The 21256-nt window shown below is 38.2% G+C and overlaps 1 protein-coding gene across 1 annotated transcript in view; it reads right to left on the bottom strand.

Annotated features, from left to right (window-relative positions):
* The window catches only part of LOC134314748 (signal-induced proliferation-associated 1-like protein 2), a 183989-nt gene that overhangs the window by 154645 nt on the left and 8088 nt on the right, over nt 1-21256 (bottom strand). Inside the window, exons 2-3 of the mRNA XM_062995441.1 lie at nt 7771-7904; nt 4106-4294 (exon numbers count right to left, since the gene is read on the bottom strand). Of these exons, the coding sequence (XP_062851511.1) occupies nt 4106-4294; nt 7771-7904 (323 nt within the window). The remainder of the gene's footprint in view (nt 1-4105; nt 4295-7770; nt 7905-21256) is intronic.

The following is a 21256-nucleotide window of genomic DNA, read 5'->3' on the forward strand; positions in this document are numbered from 1 at the left end:
ACTAGGTTATCTGTTGTATTGACTATTTTTCATGCACAGCTACAGTAGTAGAAATACATGTTATGCCTACATAACAAACATCCAAAATGTATAAAAATTTTTTCAAGTAATTACAAAATTGCTGCAATATGATAACATTCTAATGATAACATTTTTAATGCCATCATATAAAATGGGCGCCCATGCAATGCAAATCCACATGCTGCACACTTTACAAAGGCATGGCTGTGGAAGAAAAAAAGAGCGGTTTGGCCTGCCTGCAGAATGTGTGCAGAATGTGTGGAGAATGTGTGGAAAAACACAACAATGACAATCCTGTACTGTTGCACACCTTAAGATCTGTTTGCAAGCAGAAAGAAGCAAAATAACAACTGCAACACGTATGTGTGTGTGTGTTATTTTGCAGCATTGTATAATAGCTGCTGCTTTACACTGCAAACCCTCTCACAACACTTCAATGAGCATGTTTGCACTTAAATTAATTAATAATTCACGTGCCCTAAATTAATTGTACATCTGTACATAGATAAGATTTTTTTACATCCCAATTTCAAAAAAGTTGAGAAAGTAAGTAAAATGCAATAAAACAAAGCATTAATTTGTAAACTGTATTTTACAAGTATTTAGTTAAAAACAGCACAAAAAAGAGATCTTGTTTTAGATATGTTTTTACTTAAACAAATTCCTAATTCAATGCCCGCAACACATTTTAAATAGAACAGGGCCAACATAAGATTGTTTCAGAACATTCAAAATTTCATGCTATCATGATTAGGAAAACACATTAAAGCTCAGTTGTTTGTGACCAAGAATGGACCGATGTTTGACACTTAGCAAACAAGCTACATGATTAGGCTCTTCAAAAGTGTTTAACTGACCAAATTACACATAAATTACTTTTAATGTTTTGGCTGACCAGCTTTGATATTTTGTAAATATAAACAAATTTTGACATTAATGTATGTAACATATTCAAAAGACTACAAGAACAAAAAAATCAAAGTATATTCAAGTCACATTCCTCAATATGCAAAAAAAAAACAAGGGTATCATGACTGGGCATAAAAGGAGGATTCAACAAAGGCTCAGTCTTTGCAAACAAAGATGGGTCATTGCTTAACACTTTGTGCCAAACTTTGTAAGAGAATTGGCAGTACATTCAAACAGGACATTTTTTAAGGCAAGATTGTAAATGTGTTAGGTCTTATACCAATTACTATACATAATATTGGAATTCAGGGAATTCAGAGAAAACCACAGTTGATTGTGCATGAACTTTGAGCCCTCAGATGACATTGCATGATAACTATCGTGTTACTCATTCAACACAATGGCAGGCACTTGCTATAACAGCATGGCTTTGCAGACACAGAGTGCATGTGTCTGACTGACCTGATTCATATAGTCGCCAGTGCTTAAATTGAAAGAACTTATTAATAATATAAATAGAAAAGAAATTATGACCAAATGCCTCTGCCCCAACTTTTTGGAACATGTCAGGCATCAAATAAACCTCTTTATAAAAAACAATAAAATTAATTACTTAAAACCGTAAATATTTAAATGTATTTGGAAGACATGGACCTGTCTAAAGTGGCTTATAATTTTAGAATTTCAACCAGCTAATTTATATTGTATTTATATTAAGTATATATTATGCAAAGGAATTTCATTAAAAAAAATAAATGCTCTGAAAGTACTAAGCGTCTTTGAGTATCTTGAAAAGCGCTATATAAATAAAATGTATTATTATTATTTATTATTAATTAAATTTTTTTGAATAATAAATGCTCTGAAACTACTAATTTCATTTTTTAAATAGTAAATGCTCTGAAACTATTACAAACTCCAGTTGGTTCAAAATGCAGCGGAGTGCTAACTAGAACTAGAAGGCTTGATCATATTAGCACTTTTCTATAATCTCTGTACTCACCAACAATTAAATTCTGCATTAATTACAAAATAATTTTACTAAATTATAAAGCGCTACGTGGCCTGGCGCCATAGTATTTGAGTGAACTTATTCAGCACTACAACCAGCATGTTTACTTTGTTCACAAGGTGCCAGGTTACTTTAAACAAAATTACTTGGAATTTGTGGTAGTGGAATAATAATAATAATAATAATAATAATAATAATAATAATAATAATAATAATAATGACTAGAGAGGTGCATTTCCTAAAGGAAATGTGAGTGTGATTGCAGCTCAGTGGTGGTAGAGTATGTAGAGGTAGAATATTTTTATTTATACTGTATATTGTCTCTGCTAGCATGTATTTGATAGGGAATGAATAATTTTGCTCAGATAGAAGATTGTGTGTGTGCAAGCATGTTTTGGTGGGGGTGAATACTTATGCTCAGACCAGTGTTAGCATGCTCAGCAAATGTTGTTGCGAGGTGGTTGCTATGGTACTGGTTAAACTGCTAACATGCTAAGTGTTGCTGGGCAGTTTCCAAGGTGTACAGAGGTTGCAAATCTGTTGCTAGGTGGTTGTTAATTGGTTGCTATGCAGTTGTCAAGGCATATTGCATGGTTAAGTGTTGCTATGTGGTTCCTAAGGTGTTGATAGGGGAGTAGTAGGATATATGGATGGTTGCTTAGGTGTTTTTAGGCAATAGCTATAGTAAGGGGTTTATTCTTAAGGTGTAGTTTTGCGGTTGCTAAGGTGAAGCTAGGTGGTAGCCCAGATGTACTAGGGTTACTAAGTAGTTGCTAAGCTGTTTCAGGTGGTTGCTAGGTGCTGTTGGGTGGTTGCTATTGTGTTCTAGGTGGTTGCTAGGGTGTATGCAAGTATGTATGTGGCAAGAAGGGGTGTAAATACTTTGTGGAGGAGGCAGGTGCCCATGTGTGTGTAAGCACACAGTTGGTGGGGGTGTAAAGAATTTTCACTAAGATGATTAAAAGTGGCTGCTAAGGTGTTGCTAGGTGGTTGCTATAGCAGTGGTTTAATTGATAACAAGTTCTGGTAGTTGCTAAGAATTTGCTACGCAGTTGTCAAGTTTACCAAGGTTGCCAAGTTGTAACTAGGTGGTTATTAAGGTGTTGCTAGGCAGTTGCCAAGGTGTATCGTATGGTTGCTGAAGTGTTACAAGGTGATTCCTAAAGTGTTGCTAGGAGGGAAGATGGATGTAAGGGATGGTTGCTGTGGTTCAGGTTGGTTGTTATGATATTGGGTTCACTGCTAAGGTGTAGTTGTGTGACTGCTAAAGTTTAACTAGGTGGTTGCCAAGGTGTACTGGGGATACTAAGCTAGTGCTAGGTGATTGGTAAGGTGTTTCAGGTGGCTGCTAGGGTCCTGGTGGGTGGTTGTTAGGGTGTATGTAAGTATGTACATGGGGGAAGGGGTGTAAATACTTTTGCTCAGATATGTTATTGTGTGTATGCAAGAATGTAGTTGGTGGGGGTGTAAATATTTTTGATCAGACAGGTTATTGTGTATGGTTGCCAAGGTATCCTAGGTGGTTGCTAGGGTGTATGCAAGTATGTGATGTATAATCTCTGTGTGTGCTCATACAAACATGTATTTGGTGGGGGTGTGAATACTTTTGTGTATGTGTGTGTGTGACTGAATTGATGTATGTGTGATGTCAGTGGATTTGTAATGGGACGTGAGGGTGAAAATACATTCTTGACAAGCACCAACATTAATTAACACACACACACACACATACACACATATATATATATATGTGTGTGTGTGTGTGTGTTAATTAATGTTGGTGCTTGTCAAGAATGTATTTTCACCCTCACCCTCACCCTCACCCTCTATATATTTAGATAAGACCAAACATGCATGATGCACATTTATTTCTGGTTAGTATTAGAGGAAATTTTTCATTTGGTTAAATAAGTTATGATTCTGTATTCTATTTCTGATATTCGATTTTATGATCAGTTTGTGAAACTGTAAAATGAATTTATTTTTTTTCCCACCTACAATAACAGAACCAAAAACAAGAAACAGCCCATTTTCCAATTTTTCAATAATGGATTTTTAAATAAAAATCAAATAACTAAAAGTACACAGACCAAATTTAAATCTTTTTTTTTTTTTTACAAAATAAACACTGTGATGCAAGGCGAAAAGTCATGGGATACTCACGCCCTGCTCATCTAATTTGAGAAGATGTTCAGGGACTTTGGGGGAGTTAAGGGCCAGTCGAAGGCACTGGATGCTGAGCTCAGGAACCAAATACTCCAGCACCTCCTTGAGTGGGAGGCCACGTGCTGTGCCATGTCTTGCTGTGGAGGGCACTGCGTCCTCCAAAACTGCCCCTCTAAGTGTAGTCAGCTAAACAGGGACATAGAAAATACATATTAAAAATAAATTTAAAACATTTTAAAAACAAAGATGTCTTGCAACACATTATAGAATCAGGGTCAGGGTCAAGGGTAAGATTTTGTTTCATTAGTTTGACTTATTGGTAATATATATGAAAAATTATAGCAACCAGCTTATTAAAACCATTGCATTCTTGCCTTTTGTTCGTAACCAGTATTTAAGAAAAGGTTATTACATTTTCATTATCAATATCTAAAAGCAACACCTATTATTTGAGCCTTGTTTGAACCTTGATGCATGTAGTAATCTCAAACTAAGTTATTCTACATAAGTAAGAAATTCTAGCTATTTATAACTATATAGATAAGTTCACAGTCATCAGAAAATATATAAAAATGTAAGCAAAGTTTACATAAGCAATAATAAAGAAAATGTTTTGGAAGAAATATTATTTATGGGAAACACACACAGTGTATAGGATATTAATGGAATTTTAGTCATGTTTAACCCAGAACTGTGTAGGAATGGACCTCACAATCACGTATTGTATGTGTGATTAAAAAGTATCTGCCCCCATTTTCTTCTATTTTTGCATAATTGTTACACGTTTCGAATTATCGGATTGTTTATTTGTTTATTAGGATTTTAATGTCATGTTTTACACTTTGGTTACATTCATGACAGGAAACGGTAGTCACTCATTACACAAGGTTCATCAGTTCACAAGGTTATATCAAACACAGTCATGGACAATTTAGTATCTCCAATTCACCTCACTTGCATGTCTTTGAACTATGGGAGGAAACCGGAGCACCCAGAGGAAACCCACACAGGCACGGGGAGAACATGCAAACTCCACACAGAAAGGACCCAGACCGCCCCACCTGGGGTTCAAACCCAGGAACTTCTTGCTGTGAGGCGACAGTGCTACCCACTTAGCCACCGTGCCGCCCAAATTATTGGATTAACTACTTTTAATATTAGACAAGATAAACCAGGTCAACACAAAATGTTTTTTTGTTTTATAAATGAGGATTTTTTTTGAAGGAACAATGCTGTTTAAAATAGTCCTTAACTATTTAATCAACCAGTTAACCAGATTCAATGGACAATTGGGTTCAATTTCACTAGCCAAACAAGAAAGAAAGAAATCCTTTATTTGTCATATATACATATACAGATGTACAGTACAATGAAATTCTTTCTTCGCATATCCCAGCTGGTGTTGGAAGCTGGGGTCAGAGCGCAGGGTCAGCCAACTTACGGCGCCCCTGGAGCAGACAGGGTTAAGGGCCTTGCTCAAGGACCCAACAGTGGCTACATAGCAGAGCCTGGATTTGAACCGCCAATCTTCCGGTTGATAGCCCAAAGCCCTACCCACTAGGCTACCACAGGCCCAGGCAAAGGCATGATCACTGCCAGAACTGTTGAAAAAATTTTTTTATTCAAATAGAACCTGTTTGGCAGCAAGCTAGAAGGTCTCAAAAAAGCAGAACATGACATAATGTTCTGAAGAGATTCAAATACAAATGTGAAACCAAATCATTGAAAGGTAATTATTATGAATTGATCTATAACAAAATTATGAAGGAAAATGTCCATCTATTAGTTTGTGACTAAAGACTCAAGCCTAGCTGAGTTATACAGCAGGACAATAATCTAAAGCACACAAGCAAGAATGGCACCTCTGAAAGGCTCAATAAAAACTAATTTAAGAATTTGGGGTGGCCTAGTCAAAGTCTTGACCTGAATCCCAAGTCAAGTGAGGTGGCTTGCTGTGACAAAACCTTAGACGGGGAGTTAATGCTTGACTTTTCAATGCAGCTGAAATTAAAACAACCCCAAATTCCTTAAAGCATGTAAAGTTAGCATTATAAGCAGAAATAGAAAATATATAAAACAGAAGAAACTGAGTGGGGGCAAATACTATTTTTATAGCACAGTACAGTATATTTAAGTAATTGTGGCCATTGCGACTATTGTGGACACAAACAATGTACTGAACATATTGATCATTCACAAATGTGAAAAACAAATGTGAAAACAAACAACTTTTAACTTATTAACTACAGTCAACATTTTGGAACCATTGATTGTTTAGTATAAAAACAATATAATCATAAATAACTGGATGTACCAACTTTGAATATATTCAACAAAAAAATGTTTGTGTTTTTTTACTGTAATTTGAAACAGTTTATATCATTAAAGCGCTTTGAAGAGGTCAGCGGCAAACTGGGTAAAACAATCAGATTAAACTTTAAGCGCTGTGGCAAGCACTAAAATCACAAGCTAACACGGCAAATGTGAGCCACTTAGGGAAGCGCAGTGGCAAACTAAGCGACACAGCCCCAATCCATTAGAAACAATGGCACAGCCAAAGTAAAAGGCATTTTGCCACTTCTCATCTGAATGTGCTCTAGTACTTGGTTAAACAATCTTCGGCAACAACAACAGCCTTCAAACAATTTTTTTAAACATCTGTAAGCTTCTTGCACCATTCTGATGGTAGTTTCTTCTACTCTTCCATCACAACTAGCTGAAGCTCTTAACAATTTGCAGGGTTCCTTTTCCCAATAGCAACTTCCAGTTCTCCCCAAATGTTTCAATTGGATTGAGATGAGGACTCATTGATAGACAGTTTAAATCAGCCTATTTTAATCCAGCCAATTTTATCCAGTCCATTTGATCTTGTACCATTCACTGTAGGCAAGATGCACTTTTCTTTCTACACTTCATTTTGTCAATGCTGTTATGCATTATCTTGCATTGTCATGCACTGGTTTCATCTGTCCATATAACATTTTTCCAGAAGGACTGCGGTTTGTCTCAGTTCAGTAGCTCATTTTATGCCTTTCCTAACTGGCCTTTGCCCATAAAGCCTTGTTTTGTGTAGTGTATGATATGGATTGAAACCATTGCTCCAGACTCCAACTCAGTCCGAAGTTCTTTAAATGTTGTACTTGGTTTCTTTCTCACATTATACCACATTTTGTTGAGTACTCTCATCACATTTTCTCTTTTCATCTCTCTTTTGCTCATCAAAGACACAGCTTTGTATCAACCATTTGAGAAAATTCAATTAATACTTGAAAAAAACAAGGTGAATAATACAAACTATTTCAAGTAGGACAGTATATCTATATCTATATTTTATTTTATATTAAATAAAGCTAAATTCAATTTGCAGCTTGCATTGCACTTTAACTCCTATTTAAAATTGACATTAAAATGCAGCGTTAAACCTTTAGCAGTAGTAAACTTTTTCAAAAAGGTTGATCAGACTTGCACACGGGTGATGAAAGATTTTACTCCATTTAATAATTTTTTATTGCTCTTTGGTTCATGCCATTTCCAAAGAAAAAGATTCTGTGTCCTGTATGATTTTCAATGATTTCTGAGGTTGACATTAGTAGTTAATTATTTCTTCAATTATTCAGTTTAACATTAGAATGAACAAGTCAAAGTAATTCTTACTTTCTTACCTGGCTGGTTCTGAGGACAATACGATAATTATATGATGACCTTTCCTTCTCCTTACAATCTTCTAGCTTTTCACGCCGCACACTGATGGCCACTGGGCCAAGGTTCTCATCTATACCAAAGTAGTTCTGGTGATCTAAGGGTCATCAGAAAAGTAGAGATAAATGACAAATTACACATTACAAATTACACAGTTATCAGAGCTGCATAAAAATCTGTCTTTAACAACGAGACAATGGGTTAAAAGAATTAAAGGATAACACTGATTTTGGAAACCATTATATTTTGTGCTATTTCTGATTACATTTTGTATTGTTATAGTGTTTCAAGTTCCATTCAACATTCCTTATTTCAGTATGAAAATAATTATACATGTAAAGAAACATGTAGTGTGTGGAGTGTGTATATCACTAATTTACTTTTACCTAGAGGAAAAAAGAAGCCAGCTTAAAGAAAGCATATTTCCTAGGAGAGGAAATTCATACAACATTGAGTAAGAAAAAAAGTTATAAAACACTGATGTCTTCTTGTGCCTTCTTGTAGTTGTACATTAGTCATTTACTACCAAAATTAACATCTCAAATAAGAGCTTTAAATTAGTAATCATATTTATGAATTTAGTTACTATGTAAATAAAACAAAAAAAAAAATCGGCATAGAGCACCACAAAATACTTAGGGTTTAAAAACATTTTGCAATGATTTTTGCATTAAAATTATATAGGTCGAACTATTCTCTCACATAGTGTTATTGCAAAAGCCTTTTTTGTTTACTTGAAAAACTCTCCTAAGTGGAACTTGAACTTTCTTGCTAGGCATTTTATTTAATAACTATTTAATACATTTTTGAAAGATAAGACAAAAGCTGAGAATAACTTCAGTTTAAATATGAGTAAATTAATTCTACATGCCTTGGTTGCACACATTTTCAACTATTGCTACGTACATACTTACACTATACATTTTTAAACACACAATCAGGTGCTAACATTATGTTGCATGTACAATTCCAAAAGTGTTTTCTACATTTAATTTGACTTTTATTTCATTGCAGACAGTATGAGCCCAAGATATTTTATGTTTTGTCTGGTCAGCTTGTTAATATACCATCCATTTATGTATTTCACGCCTAGAACAAATTCCAATAAAGTTGGGACATGGGCAATTTAAAGCTAATATTGAGGTAAAATAATGATGTAATTTCAAACATGTGATGTCAACAGGTGATTGTGAACAATGTTTCTCAATGAAAGATTGTAAGGGATTTGCATATTTCTCCACAGTACAAGATATCAAACGATTTAAGGAATATGGAGGAATTTCAGTGCAAGGGTACAAGCCTAAGCTAAACACTCGTTATCTCCAATCCCTCAGATGACACTGCATCAAGAACCTTTATTCATCAAAGCTCATCATAGCTAATGTAATGGGTAAGGAATTACGTTGGCAAATCTTTGTCAAGCATTACAATACAGAGTTACATTTACAGATGCCACTTAAAACTTTACTGTGCAAAAAAGAAGCACAAAATAAGCGTTGTAAAATTATCTGGGCTCTAAGGCATCTGGGATGGACTATCACACAATGAAAACATGAATTGTCAGATAAATCAGTATTCCAGATCTTTTTGTTAAAGAAATGACAAAAATGACCATTAAGTTCATTAAGATTTTAGTACAACATATGGTGTCTTCAAGACAACATATGCCTCTCCAATAGAGAATGTCTGAAGAATTTTAAAATAAAAAAAATGCAACAACTCTTTACTATTGCACACCTTAAGCCATGTTTACAGGACAAATGTGACAAAATAACACTTTATAGTCTGGTATCCTTGGTGCCAAAACATCTTTTAAGTGTTGTAAGAAGAAATGGAAACATTACAAACTGTTAAATGCTTTACAATCCCAAATGTTTTCAGAACCTGTTACAAGCCTGAAATGCAGGAACGGATGTATATTAACAAATAAAATGAAGTTGACCAAAATATGAAATATACTGGGTTCACACTGTCTGTAAAGGTAAATGTAGGAAACACTGCATTTTTTATTTGCATTGTCCATACTGTAACAACTTTTTCTGATTTAGGGTTGCGCAATTTGTTCATGTCACTACATATTGACAGATTGGTTTGCCAGAATGGTTGTTGTAAAATTGGACAGTTAAATTGTCCAGTTGTTGTGGAATTGGGACAGTGGTAATAGTTAAGGCACTGGACTAGTAATCAAGTCCCACCACCATTGGGCAAGGCATTCCTGAGCAAGGCCTTTAACCCTCAACTGCTTTTAATGTATTCACTAACAAGAATAAGTTGCTTTGAATAAAAGAGTCTGCTAGATGTCATAAATGTACCTATTAATGTAGTAGGTAGAGCAGACTCATTATAGCCCACAATAACAAAGTGAAAGCACGTTTTTAGACATTTGTGCTAATTTATTAAAAATCAAAATGTAAAATATCATATGTACATAAGTGTTCACACCCAAAAGTGAGCTGAGGAGCATTTTATTTTCACTGATACTGCTTGAGATGTTTCTACAATTTAATTGGAGTCCACCTGTGGTAATTGTTGGGGGATTGCCAACACCTGCCTATATAAGGTCCCACAGTGCATATCAGAGCAAACTCCAAGCCATGGGGTCAAAGGAATTATCTGCAGACCTCAGAAACAGGATTGTATCAAGGCATAGATCTGGAGAAGGGTACAGAAAAATTGCTGCAGCGTTACAGGTCCCAAAGAGCACAGTGACCATCATCATTCGTAAATGTACGAACTTTGGAACCACCAAAAGTCTTTCTAGACCTGGCCACTCTGCCAAACTGAGCGATTAGGGAAGATGGGCTTTGGTCTGGGAGGTGAGCAGGAACCCAAGGGTCACTCTGACAGAACTTCAGCATGTCCTTGTGGAGATGGGAGAACCTATCAGAAGATCAACCATCCAGGAAGCACTTCACAAATCACGCCTTTATGGTAGAGTGGCCAGGTGGCACATGACAGCACGCTTGGAGTTTGCCAAAAGGCACCTAGAGGACTCTCAAACCATGAGAAACAAGATTCTCTGGGTCTGATGAAACCAAAATTGAACTTTCTGTCCTGAATACCAAGCGTCACGTCTGAAGGAAACAAGGCATCGCTCATCACCTGGCTAATGCCATCCCTACAGTAAAGCATGGCGGTGGCAGCATTATGATGTGGGGATGTTTTTCAGCAGTGGGACTGGGGCAACTAGTCCTGATAGAGGGAAAGAATGCAGCTAAGTACACCAAGATCCTTAAAACCTGCTCCAGAGCGCTCTGGACCTCAGACTGGGGCGAAGGTTTACCTTCCAACATGACAATGATCCGAAGCACACAGCCAGAAAAACAAAGGAGTGGCTACGGAGAAAGTCTGTGAATGTCCTTGAGTGGCCCTGCCAGAGCCCAGACCTAAATCCAATCAAACATCTGTGGAAGGAGCTAAAAATGGCTGTGTACCAACACTCCCCATCCAACCTGATGGAGCTTGCAAGGATATGCCATGAGAAAATAGGCAAAAATGTCCAGAAACAAGTGTGCCAAGCTCGTAGCTTCTTTCCCAAGACGCCTTAAAGCTGTAATTGCTGCCAAAGGTGCATCAACCAAATATTAGGCTAAGGGTGTGTACACTTCGTAATTATTGGCGATTGTGTGTAGATGTTTGAGGCAAAAAAAGAGCTCAATCTATTATAGAATGAGTCTGTAACGTAATAAAACATGGTGACAGTGAAAGGGGTGTGCAGACTTTGCGGCTTGACTGCTTGTAACGCTGCCCATAATAGGTAGCACTGTCGCCTCACAGCAAGAAGGTAATGGGTTCGATTCCCAGGTGGGGTGGTCCGGGTCCTTTCTGTGTGGAGTTTGCATGTTCTCCCTGTGTCTGCATGGGTTTCCTCCGGGTGCTCCGGTTTCCTCCCAAAGTCCAAAGACATGCAAGTAAGGTGAATTGGAGATACAAAATTGTCCAGGCCTGCGTTTGATATAACCTTGTGAACTGAAGAATCTTGTGTAATGAGTACCGTTCCTGTCGTGAATGTAACCAAAGTGTAAAACAAGACGTTAAAATCCCAATAAACAAACAAACAAACAAACTGCCCATAATAAGAGGTAGACCCTTTTTCTACAATGGTATGTTTTATGAATAGCTGCGAGTCTGTTTTTTTTTAATTGTGCTCAGTCAGTCAACGCACATGTGAGATGAGCACACCTTTTATGAATGTTTCTAAGGAGACTTTGTTGTCATCTTTGTTTTCATCTATATTTTACCAGTCACCAAGACTTCTTGTGGCCACACACAAGGTGTTGTAAGTGTATAGTGACAAGGACAGGTTTAAATAAAGTCCCTAATCAGATATGCACGTCAGCAGCAGCTGGGACTGTATAGAAGCAGCTTCTCCATTTAGAACACCCTATCATAAGTAGCAACCCAAAGAAAAAAAAACATCCAAGATTGGTTTAATGAGAACTGTTGAAACCAATAGTTTGGTTAAATGACAGGTGGACTCTTGGCTGCTAAACAACCTCCATCCAGTGATCTAAGGCAGCTATGACGTCCATAGAAATCCATAAAGGTTAAAACCTTATATGGAACAAGAGATCACTCTCAGAAAAACACATGATCCCACACTGATGAAAAACATGGAATTCATTTTTAGTGGGCAGAACTCTTTTAATGTCCCCATGTGAGGTTGCAAACTGTAACCTGGCTTTTTATGGCAGTTTTGAAGCTGTAGCTTCATCAAATTATTTTTGCCAAAGATACAATGGACCATTTAGTAAAAGATGCAAAAGCCATCATCTGTCATGGTATGGGGTGTCCACTGGCATGAGCGACTTGCATATGGGGAAAATACTACTGATGTGGAGGTGTATATTGGGATCTTAAATAAGACACATGCTGCCATCAGGGCAATGTCTTTTTATAAGGCATTTATGAAGACAAGTTTGACAAGGGAGAAATTGTGATGGCTAGATGACTGTCAGAGCATCTCCAAAACTGCAGCTCTTGTGGGGTGTTCCCAGTGGTCAGTATCTATCAAAAGTGGTCCAAGGAAGAAACAGTGGAAACCGGCGACAGGGTCATGGGTGGCCAAGGCTCACTGATGCACGTGGGGAGTGAAGGCTGGCCTGTGTGGTTCGATTCCAACAGACGAGCTACTGTAGCTCAAATTGCTGAAGAAGTAAATGCTGGTTCTGATAGAAAGGTGTCAGAAAACACAGTGCATTGCTCTTTGCTGCGTATGGGGCTGCATAGCCGCAGACTAGTCAGGGTGCTCATGCTGACCCCTGGTGGCCTGGTCTGATGAATCACGTTTTCTTTTACATTACATGGATGGCCGGGTGCTTGCGAGTCGCTTACCTAAAAAACACATGGCACCAGGATGCACTATGGGAAGAAGGCAAGCCGGCGGTGTCGGTGTGATGCTTTGGGCAATGTTCTGCTGGGAACCCTGGGTCCTGCCATCCATGTGTATGTAACTTTGACATGTACCATCTACCTAACCACGTACACCCTTTCATGGAAACGGTATTCCCTGATGGCTGTGGCCTCTTTCAGCAGGATAATGCGCCCTGCCACGAAGCAAAAATGGTTCAGGAATGGTTTGAGGAGCACAACAACGAGTTTATGGTGTTGAATTTGAGGTGTTGGCCTCCAATTTCCCCAGATCTCAATCCAATCGAGCATCTTTGGGATGCTCCCCCACATTTATTACTACTTAAAATGTCTAAAATTAGAATTCAGTCCACCACATCAGCTGCAATGATTAGACCATCATTAGAGGACATTGGGGATTTATTTAAACCTCAGACATTAGTTTGGTTTGCTCTTGATTGTTGAAGTGAGTGAAGTGATCTAAAGAGCTCTCTGAGGCCTTCAGAAAGAAAGTTGTAGATGCATTAGAGTCTGGGAAGGGATTTAAAAAGATCTCAAAACAATTAGAAATCAGCCATTCCACTGTCTGGAAAATAATTTTCAAGTGGAGAACATTTAAAACAACTGTTAACATGGCCAGGTCAGGCCGTCCTAACAAGTTCAGCCCAAGAGCAGACCACAGGATAAAGAAGTTTTCAATAATCCTACAATGTCATCACGGGACCTACAGCTAGCTCTTGCCACAGTTAATAGCAAGGTACATGCATCTACCATCAGAAAGAGACTGCACAAGTTTGATTTTCATGGGAGTTGTGCAAGGAGGAAACCCTTGCTGTCAAAAAAAAACTTTGGTACTAAAGTTTGCCAGAGAACGCCTAGACAAAGACCAGGACTTCTGGAACAATGTGCTTTGGACAGATAAATCCAAAGTTGAATTATTTGGATAACAGAAGACATGTTTGGTGCAAACCAAACACAGCATTTGAGCACAAAAACCTCATACCAACTGTGAATAATGGAATGGAATTGTCATGGTTTGGGGCTGCTTTGCAGCAGCAGGGCCTGGCAAGCTCTCCATTATAAAATCCACAATGAATTCTTCACTGTATCAGAGGAAAACGTAAGATCATCTGTCCAAAAACTGAAGCTAAAGCGGAGGGGGACCATGCAACATGAAAACGACCCAAAACATTCTAGTAAATTCAGAAATGAAGAGTTCTGAAATGGCCAAGTCAAAGCCAGGATCTTAATCCTATTGAGATGCTGTGGGGTGATTTGAAACGGGCTATGCATGCAAGAATACCCTAATACCCGACAAAGCTGAATAAATTCTGCATGGAGGAGTAGGAAAAACTTTCTCCCAGTCAATGTCAGAGACTGGTAGATGGTTATAGGAAACGTCTAATTGAGGTTATTTTAGCCAAAGGGGGAAATAAGGTTACAGGGTGTCTTAACTTTTCCTCACAATAAATTTCCATTTTTGTTCATTACATTTTACAACTTGTGTTTAAAAGTATTTTTTTCCATTTTATTTGTTTAGTTACATAAGCTCCATCTCTCAAAACTGTTCAATTTTGTTCATTACATTTTACAACTTGTGTTTAAAAGTATTTTTTTCCATTTTATTTGTTTAGTTACATAAGCTCCATCTCTCAAAACTGTTCAATTTTGTTCATTACATTTTACAACTTGTGTTTAAAAGTATTTTTTTCCATTTTATTTGTTTAGTTACATAAGCTCCATCTCTCAAAACTGTTAAATTTTTTTTGTTCATTACATTTTACAACTTGTGTTTAAAAGTATTTTTTTCCATTTTATTTGTTTAGTTACATAAGCTCCATCTCTCAAAACTGTTCAATTGAAGCTCAAATGTCAAATGCTTAACTTTTTCACATAAATGTCTATATTGTATTATATATCCATTCAAAAAGTGAAACTTGAATATTATTCATTCATTACACACAGACTGATATATTTCAAATGTTTATTTCTTTTAATGTTGATGATTATAACTGACAACTAATGAAAACCCCAAATTTAGTATCTCAGAAAATTAGAATATCACTTAAGACCAATACAAAAAAAAGATTTTTAGAAATGTTGGCCAACTGAAAAGTATGAACATGAAAAGTATGAGCATGTACAGCACTCAATACTTAGTTGGGGCTCCTTTTGCCTGGATTACTGCAGCAATGCGGCGTGGCATTGAGTCCATCAATCTGTGGCACTGCTCAGGTGTTATGAGAGCCCAGGTTGCTCTGATAGTGGCCTTCAGCTCTTCTGAATTGTTGGGTCTGGCGTATCGCATCTTCCTCTTTACAATACCCCATAGATTTTCTATGGGGTTAAGGTCAGGCGAGTTTGCTGGCCAATTAAGAACAGGGATACCATGGTCCTTAAACCAGGTACTGGTAGCTTTGGCACTGTGTGCAGGTGCCAAGTCCTGTTGGAAAATGAAATCTGCATCTCCATAAAGTTGGCCAGCAGCAGGATGCATATAGTGCTCTAAAACTTCCTGGTAGACGGCTGCGTTGACCTTGGACCTCAGAAAACACAGTGGACCAACACCAGCAGATGACATGGCACTCCAAACCATCACTGACTGTGGAAACTTTACACTGGACCTCAAGCAACGTGGATTCTGTGCCTCTCCTCTCTTCCTCCAGACTCTGGAACCTTGATTTACAAAGGTAATGCAAAATTTACTTTCATCAGAGAACATAACTTTGGACCACTCAGCAGTCCTTTTTGTCTTTAGCCCAGGCGAGACGCTTCTGACGCTGTCTCTTTTTCAAGAGTGGCTTGACACAAGGAATGCGACAGCTGAAACCCATGTCTTGCATATGTCTGTGCGTGGTGGTTCTTGAAGCACTGACTCCAGCTGCAGTCCACTCTTTGTGAATCTCCCCCACATTTTTGAATGGGTTTTGTTTCACAATCCTCTCCAGGGTGCGGTTATCCCTATTGCTTGTACACTTTTTTCTACCACATCTTTTCCTTCCCTTCGCCTCTCTATTAATGTGCTTGGACACAGAGCTCTGTGAACAGCCAGCCTCTTTAGCAATGACCTTTTGTGTCTTGCCCTCCTTGTGCAAGGTGTCAATGGTCGTCTTTTGGACAACTGTCAAGTCAGCAGTCTTCCCCATGATTGTGTAGCCTACAGAACTAGACTGAGAGACCATTTAAAGGCCTTTGCAAGTGTTTTGAGTTAATTAGCTGATTAGAGTGTGGCACCAGGTGTCTTCAATATTGTACCTTGTCACAATATTCAAATTTTCTGAGATACTGAATTTGGGGTTTTCATTAGTTGTCAGTTATAATAATCAACATTAAAAGAAATAAACATTTGAAATATATCAGTCTGTGTGTAATGAATGAATATAATATACAAGTTTCACTTTTTAAATAGAATTACTTAAATAAATCTACTTTTTAATGATATTCTAATTTTATGACCAGCACCAGTATATATATATATATATATATATATATATATACAGTGCCTTGCAAAAGTATTCAGCCCCCTTGAACTTTTCAACCTTTTGCCACATTTCAGGCTTCAAACATAACGATATGAAATTGTAATTTTTTATGAAGAATCAACAACAAGTGGGACACAATCGTGAAGTAGAACGAAATTTATTGGATATTTTAAACTTTTTTTAGAAATAAAAAACTAAAAAGTGGGGCGTGCAATATTATTCAGCCCCTTTACTTTCAGTGCAGCAAACTCACTCCAGAAGTTCAGTGAGGATCTCTGAATGATCCAATGTTGACCTAAATGACTGATGGTGATAAATAGAATCCACCTGTGTGTAATCAAGTCTCCGTATAAATGCACCTGCTCTGTGATAGTCTCAGAGTTCTGTTTAAAGCGCAGAGAGCATCATGAAGACCAAGGAACACACCAGGCAGGTCCGAGATACTGTTGTGGAGAAGTTTAAAGCCGGATTTGGATACAAAAAGATTTCCCAAGCTTTAAACATCTTAAGGAGCACTGTGCAAGCGATTATATTGAAATGAAGGGAGTATCAGACCACTGCAAATCTACCAAGACCCGGCCGTCCCTCTAAACTTTCAGCTCAAACAAGGAGGAGACTGATCAGAGATGCAGCCAAGAGGCCCATGATCACTCTGAATGAACTGCAGAGATCTACAGCTGAGGTGGGAGACTCTGTCCATAGGACACAATCAGTCGTACACTGCACAAATCTGGCCTTTATGGAAGAGTGGCAAGAAGAAAGCCATTTCTCAAAGATATCTATAAAAAGTCACCTGGGAGACACACCAAACATGTGGAAGAAGGTGCTCTGGTCAGATGAAACCAAAATCAAACTTTTTGGCCACAATGCAAAACGTTATGTTTGGCGTAAAAGCAACACAGCTCATCACCCTGAACACACCATCCCCACTGTCAAACATGGTGGTGGCAGCATCATGGTTTGGGCCTGCTTTTCTTCAGCAGGGACAGGGAAGATGGTTAAAATTGATGGGAAGTTGGATGGAGCCAAATACAGGACCATTCTGGAAGAAAACCTGTTGCAGTCTGCAAAAGACCTGAGACTGGGACGGAGATTTATATTCCAACAAGACAATGATCTAAAACATAAAGCAAAATCTACAATGGAATGGTTCACAAATAAACGTATCCAGGTGTTAGAATGGCCAAGTCAAAGTCCAGACCTGAATCCCATCGAGAATCTGCGGAAAGAGCTGAAAACTGCTGTTCACAAACGCTCTCCATCCAACCTCACTGAGCTCGAGCTGTTTTGCAAGGAAGAATGGGCAAAAATTTCTGTCTCTCGATGTGCAAAACTGATAGAGACATACCCCAAGCGACTTGCAGCTGTAATCGCAGCAAAAGGTGGCGCTACAAAGTATTAACGCAAGGGGGCTGAATAATATTGCACGCCCCACTTTTCAGTTTTTTATTTCTAAAAAAAGTTTAAAATATCCAATAAATTTCGTTCCACTTCACGATTGTGTCCCACTTGTTGTTGATTCTTCACAAAAAATTACAATTTCATATCGTTATGTTTGAAGCCTGAAATGTGGCAAAAGGTTGAAAAGTTCAAGGGGGCTGAATACTTTTGCAAGGCACTGTATATATCAGTGGCAGCTGCTGGTCTTTCAAAGAGGGGAAGCTCATTGTCGGCTTACATCATAAAATTTGTCAATTTATTTACACATAAATTCTGCCCTCTGTTCCTTTTACAAGAAAATGGCCTGAAATGGGTTGCAGTTTGTCTTTCGACTTCACTCGCAAAATCCGCGATGGGACTGAAGCTCCTAGTGATGAAGTGACTAATGAAGTGTATTGCTTTGGCAATACGAATGTCCCTATTTGTCATGCCAATAAAGCTTCTTTTGAGTTTGAGTTTGAGAATGAATGAATGAAAATCAATGAAAACGGGATTCAGCCTTTCCACTGATCCTCCAATCATCTTGCAGAAGCTCAGCGTCCAATGCTGATTTGGCTTAATAGTGTTGGTCAGTCTGTATCATATTCTTGAAATGATAAAGTATTGCAAAGGAATATCTTTGAAATTCTTCCTCATAATGTTAAGGTTGCTATATTTTGGTTTTTCACTTGTCAGGGAAAATTAAGAGAGAAAAAAGCTTATTATTATCATGTGTGTGATATATATCATTTACGTGATCTGCGTATCACGTTACCACTGTACGTCACTGAGCTGATATGTGTATCAGGTGACCAGCGGGTAACGGCGTGTTATGTTTGAGTGTGATGCTCCAAGTTGTGGATTAAGCAATAAAGACAACTCGTTCTCCACATAACTAGTGTCATTTGTATTTCGTACAAAAGTACAAAACATAACAATGCGGGTCACTGCCTGTATAGGTACATTTTTCCTGTATAGAATTTGCGTTAACTTCGACAGCCCTAATATACTGTATGTGTATATATATACAGTATATATATATATACACAGGGTGGGCCATTTATGGATACACCTAAATAAAATGGGAATGGTTGGTGATATTAACTTCCTGTTTGTGGCACATTAGTATATGGGAGGGGGAAAACTTTTCAAGATGGGTGGTGACCATGGCGGCCATTTTGAAGTCGGCCATTTTGGATCCAACTTTAGTTTTTTCAATGGGAAGAGGGTCATGTGACACATTAAACTTATTGAGAATTTCACAAGAAAAACAATGGTGTGCTTGGTTTTAACGTAACTTTATTCTTTCATGAGTTATTTACAAGCTTCTCTTTGTTTACAGCCATTGACATGTCGCAGAGGTTAACACGTGAGGAGCGGATAGAAATTGTGTTGATGTCTGGTGAACGCAGTACCCGGGTCATTGCAGCAGATTTCAATGCAAGACACCCTACGAGACCACCCATCTCCCATGCTACAGTTAGCAAACTGCTTGCCAAGTTTCGTGAAACTGGTTCAGTGTTGAATTTGCCAAAATGTGGACCCATGAAAACTGTCACTAATGAAGAAACATCAGTGGCTGTCCTAGCTTCATTCAGCAAGAGCCCACAGCGTAGCACTCGCCGCATGTCACTGGAGAGTGGCATCAGTCGAACATCCCTTCGGCGGATATTAGCTACTCACAAATGGCACCCTTACAAACTCCAGCTGCTGCAGCATCTCAACGAGGATGACCCAGATCGGCGCACTGAATTTGCAGAATGGGCAAAACAAAAATTGGAACAGGACCCTCAGTTTACACAGAACATTTTGTTCAGTGATGAGGCAAACTTTTATGTGAATGGTGAAGTTAACAAACAAAACCACCGCTATTGGTCTGACACGAACCCACATTGGATAGATCCCTCCAAGACTGTTGGAACACAAAAATTGATGGTATGGTGTGGTATATGGGGTACAAAGATAGTGGGGCCATTCTTCATCAATGGAAACCTCAAGGCCACTGGATATTTGAAATTGCTACATGATGATGTGTTTCCCTCTTTATGCACTGAAGCTGGCACGTTCCCTGAGTTTTTCCAGCAAGATGGTGCACCACCACATTATGGGTGTCAGGTCCGAGCATTCCTAGATGAACAGTTTCCTGGAAAGTGGATTGGTCGTCGTGGGCCAGTTGAATGGCCCCCAAGGTCTCCCGATCTGACCCCCTTAGACTTTTATCTTTGGGGTCATCTGAAGGCAATTGTCTATGCTGTGAAGATACGAGATGTGCAGCACCTGAAACTACGGATACTGGAAGCCTGTGCTAGCATTTCTTCTGTGGTGTTGCTATCAGTGTGTGAAGAGTGGGAGAAGAGGGTTGCATTGACAATCCAACACAATGGGCAGCACTTTGAACACATTTTATAAGTGGTCAGAAACTTGTAAATAACTCATGAAAGAATAAAGTTACGTTAAAACCAAGCACACCATTGTTTTTCTTGTGAAATTCTCAATAAGTTTAATGTGTCACATGACCCTCTTCCCATTGAAAAAACTAAAGTTGGATCCAAAATGGCCGCCATGGTCACCACCCATCTTGAAAAGTTTTCCCCCTCCCATATACTAATGTGCCACAAACAGGAAGTTAATATCACCAACCATTCCCATTTTATTTAGGTGTATCCATATAAATGGCCCACCCTGTGTATATATATATATATATATATACAGTATATACGTATATACAGTGTATCACAAAAGTGAGTACACCCCTCACATTTCTGCAGATATTTAAGTATATCTTTTCATGGGACAACACTGACAAAATGACACTTTGACACAATGAAAAGTAGTCTGTGTGCAGCTTATATAACAGTGTAAATTTATTCTTCCCTCAAAATAACTCAATATACAGCCATTAATGTCTAAACCACCGGCAACAAAAGTGAGTACACCCCTAAGAGACTACACCCCTAAATGTCCAAATTGAGCACTGCTTGTCATTTTCCCTCCAAAATGTCATGTGATTTGTTAGTGTTACTAGGTCTCAGGTGTGCATAGGGAGCAGGTGTGTTTAATTTAGTAGTACAGCTCTCACACTCTCTCATACTGGTCACTGAAAGTTCCAACATGGCACCTCATGGCAAAGAACTCTCTGAGGATCTTAAAAGACGAATTGTTGCGCTACATGAAGATGGCCAAGGCTACAAGAAGATTG

The sequence above is a fragment of the Trichomycterus rosablanca genome, chromosome 5 (genome assembly GCF_030014385.1).
Source record: "Trichomycterus rosablanca isolate fTriRos1 chromosome 5, fTriRos1.hap1, whole genome shotgun sequence".
In the NCBI taxonomy this organism is placed as follows: Eukaryota; Metazoa; Chordata; class Actinopteri; order Siluriformes; family Trichomycteridae; genus Trichomycterus; species Trichomycterus rosablanca.